Raw genomic sequence first — 10,000 nt, forward strand, 5'->3', positions numbered from 1 at the left:
ACACACTCACCCACACACACTCACACACTCCTCACACACACTCACACACACACACACAGAAACACATTCACACACACACTCGCACACACACACTCACACACTCCTCACACACACTCACACACTCACACACACTCACCCACACACACTCACCCACACACACTCACACACACTCACAGACACACACACACACTCACACACACACTCACCCACACACACACTCACCCACACACACACACACAGGGTTAAAATCGGCCTCCCGGGGGTTGGCTCCAGCTTCATTGGCTATTTGTATCTCCCAGCAGACGGCTGAGTGAGTGACTGGGGCTTTGTGAGCCGGAGACTGGCAGGGGAAGCAGGGGTTTGTCTAAATGACAGAAACTCTGTCTTTGTGCTGAATGTCGATGTTTGTACATTGTACCCAGTCGGTGTGAATCTGATTCATATTCAGTCTGTTAGATGGAGCAGTCCAGCTCCTCCCAGTCCATGGTGGGAGGACCCATTCTCACCTGGGGTTGAGTGGTGATTCTGCCACTCCCCAATCCTCACTGATCCTGGGCAGACTTCACATCCAGGCGGGCGTGCAGCTGCTGCGGCGTCTCTCCCACAAGGGTTTGCACATCAGAGGCAAAGCGGTAAACGTAACGCTTTCCTGCCGTTTTGTGGATGATGTCTCTGTGGTAGTAATATCTCAGCCCCCGACTCAACTTCTCATAGTTCATCTTGGGCTTGTTCTTGCGGTTCCCCCAGCGCTTGGACACCTGGGCAGAGAGACAGGGGGTTAATCTGGGGAGAGAGAGATGTGGCTCCAGGTCACCCTCTGGATTCTCAAAGGATTCTTTCAGCTGAACGGTGACTAGGGGGTGCAGGTGTGCAGCGGGAGGAGGGTAACACCGCGGGAATTACTCTACCACTCCATCTGATACCCCCCACTGCTCCCTGACACACACACCCTGACACTCCCTGACACACACACCCTGACACTCCCTGACACACACACCCTGACACTCCCTGACACACACATCCTCCCACTCCCTGACACACACACCCTGACACTCCCTGACACACACACCCTGACACTCCCTGACACACACATCCTCCCACTCCCTGACACACACACCCTGACACTCCCTGACACACACACCCTCCCACTCCCTGACACACACACCCTCCCACTCCCTGACACACACACCCTGACACTCCCTGACACACACACCCTGACACTCCCTGACACACACACCCTCCCACTCCCTGACACACACACCCTGACACTCCCTGACACACACACCCTGACACTCCCTGACACACACACCCTGACACTCCCTGACACACACACCCTCCCACTCCCTGACACACACACCCTGACACTCCCTGACACACACACCCTCCCACTCCCTGACACACACACCCTGACACTCCCTGACACACACACCCTGACACTCCCTGACACACACACCCTCCCACTCCCTGACACACACACCCTGACACTCCCTGACACACACACCCTCCCACTCCCTGACACACACACCCTGACACTCCCTGACACACACACCCTGACACTCCCTGACACACACACCCTGACACTCCCTGACACACACACCCTCCCACTCCCTGACACACACACCCTCCCACTCCCTGACACACACACCCTGACACTCCCTGACACACACACCCTGACACTCCCTGACACACACACCCTGACACTCCCTGACACACACACCCTCCCACTCCCTGACACACACACCCTGACACTCCCTGACACACAGACCCTCCCACTCCCTGACACACACACCCTGACACTCCCTGACACACACACCCTGACACTCCCTGACACACACACCCTCCCACTCCCTGACACACACACCCTGACACTCCCTGACACACACACCCTCCCACTCCCTGACACACACACCCTGACACTCCCTGACACACACACCCTGACACTCCCTGACACACACACCCTGACACTCCCTGACACACACACCCTGACACTCCCTGACACACACACCCTCCCACTCCCTGACACACACACCCTCCCACTCCCTGACACACACACCCTGACACTCCCTGACACACACACCCTGACACTCCCTGACACACACACCCTGACACTCCCTGACACACACACCCTCCCACTCCCTGACACACACACCCTGACACTCCCTGACACACACACCCTGACACTCCCTGACACACACACCCTGACACTCCCTGACACACACACCCTCCCACTCCCTGACACACACACCCTGACACTCCCTGACACACACACCCTCCCACTCCCTGACACACACACCCTGACACTCCCTGACACACACACCCTGACACTCCCTGACACACACACCCTGACACTCCCTGACACACACACCCTGACACTCCCTGACACACACACCCTCCCACTCCCTGACACACACACCCTGACACTCCCTGACACACACACCCTGACACTCCCTGACACACACACCCTGACACTCCCTGACACACACACCCTCCCACTCCCTGACACACACACCCTGACACTCCCTGACACACACACCCTCCCACTCCCTGACACACACACCCTGACACTCCCTGACACACACACCCTCCCACTCCCTGACACACACACCCTGACACTCCCTGACACACACACCCTGACACTCCCTGACACACACACCCTCCCACTCCCTGACACACACACCCTGACACTCCCTGACACACACACCTTCCCACTCCCTGACACACACACCCTGACACTCCCTGACACACACACCCTGACACTCCCTGACACACACACCCTGACACTCCCTGACACACACACCCTGACACTCCCTGACACACACACCCTCCCACTCCCTGACACACACACCCTCCCACTCCCTGACACACACACCCTGACACTCCCTGACACACACACCCTGACACTCCCTGACACACACACCCTGACACTCCCTGACACACACACCCTCCCACTCCCTGACACACACACCCTGACACTCCCTGACACACAGACCCTCCCACTCCCTGACACACACACCCTGACACTCCCTGACACACACACCCTGACACTCCCTGACACACACACCCTCCCACTCCCTGACACACACACCCTGACACTCCCTGACACACACACCCTCCCACTCCCTGACACACACACCCTGACACTCCCTGACACACACACCCTGACACTCCCTGACACACACACCCTGACACTCCCTGACACACACACCCTGACACTCCCTGACACACACACCCTCCCACTCCCTGACACACACACCCTCCCACTCCCTGACACACACACCCTGACACTCCCTGACACACACACCCTGACACTCCCTGACACACACACCCTGACACTCCCTGACACACACACCCTCCCACTCCCTGACACACACACCCTGACACTCCCTGACACACACACCCTGACACTCCCTGACACACACACCCTGACACTCCCTGACACACACACCCTCCCACTCCCTGACACACACACCCTGACACTCCCTGACACACACACCCTCCCACTCCCTGACACACACACCCTGACACTCCCTGACACACACACCCTGACACTCCCTGACACACACACCCTGACACTCCCTGACACACACACCCTCCCACTCCCTGACACACACACCCTGACACTCCCTGACACACACACCCTGACACTCCCTGACACACACACCCTGACACTCCCTGACACACACACCCTCCCACTCCCTGACACACACACCCTGACACTCCCTGACACACACACCCTCCCACTCCCTGACACACACACCCTGACACTCCCTGACACACACACCCTGACACTCCCTGACACACACATCCTCCCACAGAGAGGCTGAAGGTTTCTTCTGGAGTTAAGAGTCCTAAAGATTCCACACAAACCGACAGGACGGGAATCTACACTCAGATATGTTTGGATATGTTCCATATCCAATGGGATTGCATCCTAGATGCCTCGAGGAATGGCGACCCTATCCTCACTTGGACCGAATTTCCATGCCACACTGTCCTTGGGCTAACATTTACCATTTCCCCAAACTCATTAATATCACTTATCCAGTCAGTAATTCATACAATCCATAGAATCCCTGCAGTGCAGAAGGAGGCCATTCGGCCCATCAAGTCTGCACTGACTCTCCAACAGAGCATCTTACCCAGGCCCTATCCTCACAACCCCACGTATTTTACCAATCCAACTAAGCTGCACATCTTTGGGCACGAAGGGGCAATTTAGCATGGCCAATCCACCTAACCTACACACCTTTGCAGTGTGGGAGGAAACCCATGCAGACACTGGGAAATCGTGCAGACTCCACACAGACAGTGACCCAAGCCGGGAATTGAACCCAGGTCCCTGGCGCTGTGAGGCAGCAGCGCCAATCACTGTGCCACCGTGCCGCTGTTCAATTGCATTTCTCTTTGTGTGGGATCTTGCTGTGCAGCAGGATGCCTCCCCTGCTTGTGGACAGTGAGTGCCTTCTCAGCAATGTGCTTGACGTGGGGTTGGGCAGTGCGTTGGGATGTGTGGAGGTGGGGGAAGGTGCTATGTAAATGCCAGGTGTGTCTTAGGTTGTCAGGCTGAGACCAACTCACCTCGCTGGGATCAGAGAGCTTGAACTCCCAACCGTCTCCCGTCCAGCTGATAAAGGATTGGCAGGATTTATCCAATAGCAACTCAAGGAGAAACTGCCAGAGTTGAATGGGGCCATTCCCTGGAGGGTGAGAGCATTAAAATCATCACACATTCAGATATCAAATATAAAATATATTAAATACCTCACTGCTCTGAAAGGGGGAATAATTCAACCCCTTGAAGCAGCTTCTCCATTCACCCACCCAACTTCCCCCCCAACACCCCAACCCCCACAACCCCCATCCCCCAAACACCCACACCAACAACCCCACCCCCAACCCCCAACCCCCCACACCCCCATCCCCCACACCCCCAACCCCCACAACCCCCATCCCCCAAACACCCACAATAACAACCCCACCCCCAACCTCCACCCCCCCACAGCCCAACCCCTACACCCCCAACTCCCAACCCCCAAACACCCACACCAACAACCCCACCCCCAACCCCCAAACCCCAACACCCCCACACCCCCATCCCCCAACCCCTACACCCCCAACTCCCCCCCCAACCCCCACCACACCACCCACCCAACCCCCACACCCCCACCCCCCAAACACCCACACCAACAACCCCACCCCCAACCCCCAAACCCCCACACCGCCACACCCCCATCCCCCAACCCCTACACCCCCACCCCCACAACCCCCATCCCCCAAACAGCCACACCAACAACCCCACCCCCAACCCCCAAACCCCCACACCCCCACACCCCCAACCCCCACAACCCCCATCCCCCAAACACCCACACCAACAACCCCACCCCCAACCTCCACCCCCCCACACCCCAACCCCTACACCCCCAACTCCCACCCCCCAACCCCCACCACACAACCCACCCAACCCCCACACCCCCATCCCCCAACCCCTACACCCCCAACCTCCCCCCACCCCAACCCCCCAACCTCCTCCCACCCCCACCCCTCACCCCCTAACCCTCCAGCCACCCAACCTCCCCACCCCCCAGCCCCCACCCCCCAACCCCCACCCCCCCAACCCCCACACCCCCATCCCCCAACTTCTAAACCCCCAACCTTCCCCCACCCCAACCCCCCAACCTCCCCCCACCCCAACCCCTCACCCCCCTAACCCCCCAGCCATCCAACCTCCCCGTCCCCAATCCCCCACCCCCCCAGCCCCATCCCCCCACCCCCCCAACCCCCATCCCCCCACACCCACACCGCCAACCTCCCCCGACCCCAACCCCACAAACTCCCCCCACCCCAACACCTCACCCCCCTAAACCCCCACCCCCAAACCTCCCCTCACCCCAACCCCACAAGGCCCCAACATCCCCCACCCCAACACCTCACCACCTAACCCCCACCCCCCAACCTTCCCCCACCCCAACCCCCCAACCCCCCAACCTCCCCCCACCCCAACTCCTCACCCCCATAATCCCCAGCCCCCCAACCTACCCCCACCCCAAGCCACCCACACCCAAACCCACCCCAACCCCAACCACCCCAACCCCCCAACCCCCACAATCCCAACCTCCCCCACACCCCCAACCTCCCCGCACACCAACCTCCCCGAACCCCAACCTCCCGCCACCCCAACCCCCTGATTCCTAACCCCCCACCACCACAACCTCCCCCCACCCACCCACCCAAACCCCCCACCGCCCCAACCCCCTCATCCCCCCAACCACCCCACTGCCCCAGCCCCCAAACCCCCACCACCCACCCCCAACCCCCACACCCCCAATCACCCCCCACCCCAACCCCCCCAACCCCCACACCCCCAATCACCCCCCACCCCAACCCCCCCAACCCCCACACCCCCAATCACCCCCCACCCCAACCCCCCCAACCCCCATACCCCCAATCACCCCCCACCCCAACCCCCCCAACCCCCACACCCCCAACCCCCCCAACCTTCTGCCTGGATTCTATAATCCTTAAATAAACTAACTCAGCAAACATCGATTGATCTCAGTGTTGAAACGCTGAGTTGACCCTCTGAGCCCGGACACAGCTCCCAGGGGGAGGGGGGAGAGAGAGTTCCAGATTTACAAACCCCCCCCCCACCCCCACTCTGTGTGAGGAAGTCAAATCCCTCCTCACCTGCAAACGGCCTGGCTCCAATTTTAAGGTTCTGCACCCCTAACCGCACTGCACCGTGCCCCCCCCTTGCACTGCACCGTGTGCCCCCCCCTTGCACTGCACCGTGTGCCCCCCCCCTTGCACTGCACCATGCCCCCCCCCTTGCACTGCACCGTGTGCCCCCCCCCCTTGCACTGCACCGTGTGTGTCCCCCCCTTGCACTGCACCATGTCCCCCCCCCCTTGCACTGCACCGTGCCCCCCCCCTTGCACTGCACCGTGTCCCCCCCCCCTTGCACTGCACCATGTGTCCCCCCCCCTTGCACTGCACCGTGCCCCCCCCCTTGCACTGCACCGTGTCCCCCCCCTTGCACTGCACCATGTGTCCCCCCCCTTGCACTGCACCGTGCCCCCCCCCTTGCACTGCACCGTGCCCCCCCCTTGCACTGCACCGTGTGCCCCCCCCTTGCACTGCACCGTGCCCCCCCCCTTGCACTGCACCGTGCCCCCCCCTTGCACTGCACCGTGCCCCCCCCCTTGCACTGCACCGTGTCCCCCCCCCCTTGCACTGTACCGTGCCCCCCCCCTTGCACTGCACCGTGCCCCCCCCCTTGCACTGCACCGTGTGCCCCCCCTTGCACTGCACCGTGTGTCCCCCCCCCCTTGCACTGCACCATGTGTCCCCCCCCCTTGCACTGCACCATGTGTCCCCCTTGCACTGCACCGTGCCCCCCCCTTGCACTGCACCGTGCCCCCCCCTTGCACTGCACCGTGCCCCCCCCTTGCACTGCACCGTGTCCCCCCCCCTTGCACTGCACCGTGCCCCCCCCCTTGCACTGCACCATGTCCCCCCCCCCTTGCACTGCACCGTGCCCCCCCCCTTGCACTGCACCGTGTCCCCCCCCCCTTGCACTGCACCATGTGTCCCCCCCCCTTGCACTGCACCGTGTCCCCCCCCCTTGCACTGCACCGTGCCCCCCCCCTTGCACTGCACCATGTCCCCCCCCCCTTGCACTGCACCGTGCCCCCCCCCTTGCACTGCACCGTGTCCCCCCCCCCTTGCACTGCACCATGTGTCCCCCCCCCTTGCACTGCACCGTGCCCCCCCCCTTGCACTGCACCATGTGTCCCCCTTGCACTGCACCGTGTGCCCCCCCTTGCACTGTACCGTGCCCCCTCTTGCACTGCACCGTGTGTGCCCCCCCTTGCACTGCACCGTGCCCCCCCCTTGCACTGTACCGTGCCCCCTCTTGCACTGCACCGTGTGTGTCCCCCCTTGCACTGCACCGTGCCCCCCCCTTGCACTGTACCGTGCCCCCCCTTGCACTGCACCGTGTGTGTCCCCCCTTGCACTGCACCGTGCCCCCCCCTTGCACTGTACCGTGCCCCCCCTTGCACTGTACTGTGCCCCCCCCTCCATCTGACGAAGGAGCAGCACGATCCGAAAGCTAGTGGCGTTTGCTACCAAATAAACCTGTTGGACATTAACCTGGTGTGAGACTTCTTACTGTGTTCACCCAGTCCAACACCAGCATCTCCACATCAATGAAAACAACCCAAGCCCATCCAGCCTCTCTTCATAAGTGAAACACTCCATCCCAGGCAGCATCCTGGTGAATCTCCTCTCCACCCCCTCCAGTGCAATCACATCCTTCCGATAATGTGGCGACTGGAACTGCACACAGTGCTCCAGCTGTGGCCTCACCAAAGTTCTCCACAACTCCATCATGACCTCTCTGCTTTTGTAATCTATGTCCCGACTGATAAAGGCGAGTGCCCCATACACCTTTCTCACCACCCTATTAACCTGCCCTTCCGCTTTCAGAGATCAGGGGACACCAAGGTCCCTTTGTTCCACAGAACCTTCTCTTGTCGTTGCCATTCACTGAATACTCCCTTGTCAGATGTTGTTGTTTATTGCAAGGGGAAATGAATGTGAAGGCAGGGCACTCCCACTACATCTGTACAGGGCTCTGCTGAGGTTGCACCTGAGTTACTGTGTACAGCTTTTGTCTTTTTACTGAAGAAGGGATAGACTCACCTTGGAGGCAGTTCAGAGGAGGCTCACGAGACTGATTCCTGGGATGAATGGGATGTGTATGATGAGGAAAGGTTGAGCTGATTGAGCCAATACCCATTGGAGTTTTGAAGAATGAGAGGTGATCTTATTCAGATGTATAAAATTCTGATAGGGTTGGAGAGGGTGAGCGCTGGGAGGATGTTTCTGTCCCGTGGGTGGACTCCAGAACAAGGGGACACAGTTTCAGAATGAGGGGGTCTCCAATTACGATGGGAATGCAGAGGATCTTTTTCTCTCTCACTCAGTGGGTGGTTAGTCTGTGAAATGTTCTCCCATAGGGGGCAGTGGTGATACCATCGGGCTGTGGGCCATTGGATAGAGTCCAACCCCAGTCCAACGCCGGCATCTCCACATCACTGGATAGATCCATGGCTGGGTTCGAGAGTTTTAGGATTGACAAGAGGACGACGGGGACAGACGGGAAAGTGGAGTTGAGGCCAGGATGAGATCAGCCATAATGTATTGAATGGTGGAACAGGTTCGAGGGGCTGCTTGGCCTCCTCCTGTTCCTAATGCTTGTGATCTGGTGATGCGGAACATTTCGTTCTGTTACAAAATCATTAAACTGATTGCCACAAATGCTCCAGAATGAATTACCTGTGTTAATAGATCAGTGAAAATAATATCAAGGTGCAAAGTAACTTGCAAATTGCCCTTCGATAGATCATCAGAACATGACAAGAGTTATGAACTTTGGAAGAAGAAACAAGAGGAGTATTTAATGAACGGCTGGACGCTGGGATGCTCAGAGGAATGGAGGGATCCTGGGATAATTCAGATCCCTGTAGGTGACAGAGCGGGTGAATAGGATAGTTCAGGAGGCAAATGGGACACTTGCTTTAATCAGTGGTGGTACAGAGTATAGGAACAAGGAGGTAATGTTGGAGTTGTACAGAGCGTTGGTGAGGTCACAGCTGGAGCACTGTGTGCAGTTCCGGTCACCTCACCACAGGAAGGGTGTGATCGCACTCGAGGGGGTGCAGAGGAGGTTCACCAGGATGTTGCCTGGGATGGAGCATTCCAGCTGTAAGGAGAGGCTGGATAGGCTGGGATTGTTTTCTCTGGAGCAGAGAAGGCTGAGGGGGGGGCGTGATTGAGGTGTATAAGATTCTGAGGGGGAGGGACAGGGTGAACAGGGAGCAGCTGTTCCCCTGGGTTGAGGGTCAGTCACGAGGGGGCAGAATTTTAGGGTCGGGGGGGCAGGAGATTCAGAGGGGATTTGAGAAAAGCTTTTTCACTCAGAGGGTGGTGGGAATCT

At 59.1% G+C, this 10,000-nt stretch overlaps 1 protein-coding gene across 2 annotated transcripts in view; it reads right to left on the minus strand.

Moving 5' to 3' along the window:
• Window positions 1-10,000, minus strand: part of LOC144487103 (protein c-ets-1-B-like) — an 89,108-nt gene that overhangs the window by 586 nt on the left and 78,522 nt on the right. For both annotated transcript variants that reach the window (XM_078205166.1, XM_078205165.1), the window contains 2 exons: window positions 4,579-4,697; window positions 1-758 (listed from right to left, as the gene is read on the minus strand). The exon at window positions 1-758 is cut by the window's left edge. In XM_078205166.1, coding sequence (XP_078061292.1) covers window positions 543-758; window positions 4,579-4,697 — 335 coding nt within the window. In that variant the 3' untranslated portion in view covers window positions 1-542. The remainder of the gene's footprint in view (window positions 759-4,578; window positions 4,698-10,000) is intronic.

This window comes from Mustelus asterias, unplaced genomic scaffold (genome assembly GCF_964213995.1).
Source record: "Mustelus asterias unplaced genomic scaffold, sMusAst1.hap1.1 HAP1_SCAFFOLD_594, whole genome shotgun sequence".
Classification (NCBI taxonomy): Eukaryota; Metazoa; Chordata; class Chondrichthyes; order Carcharhiniformes; family Triakidae; genus Mustelus; species Mustelus asterias.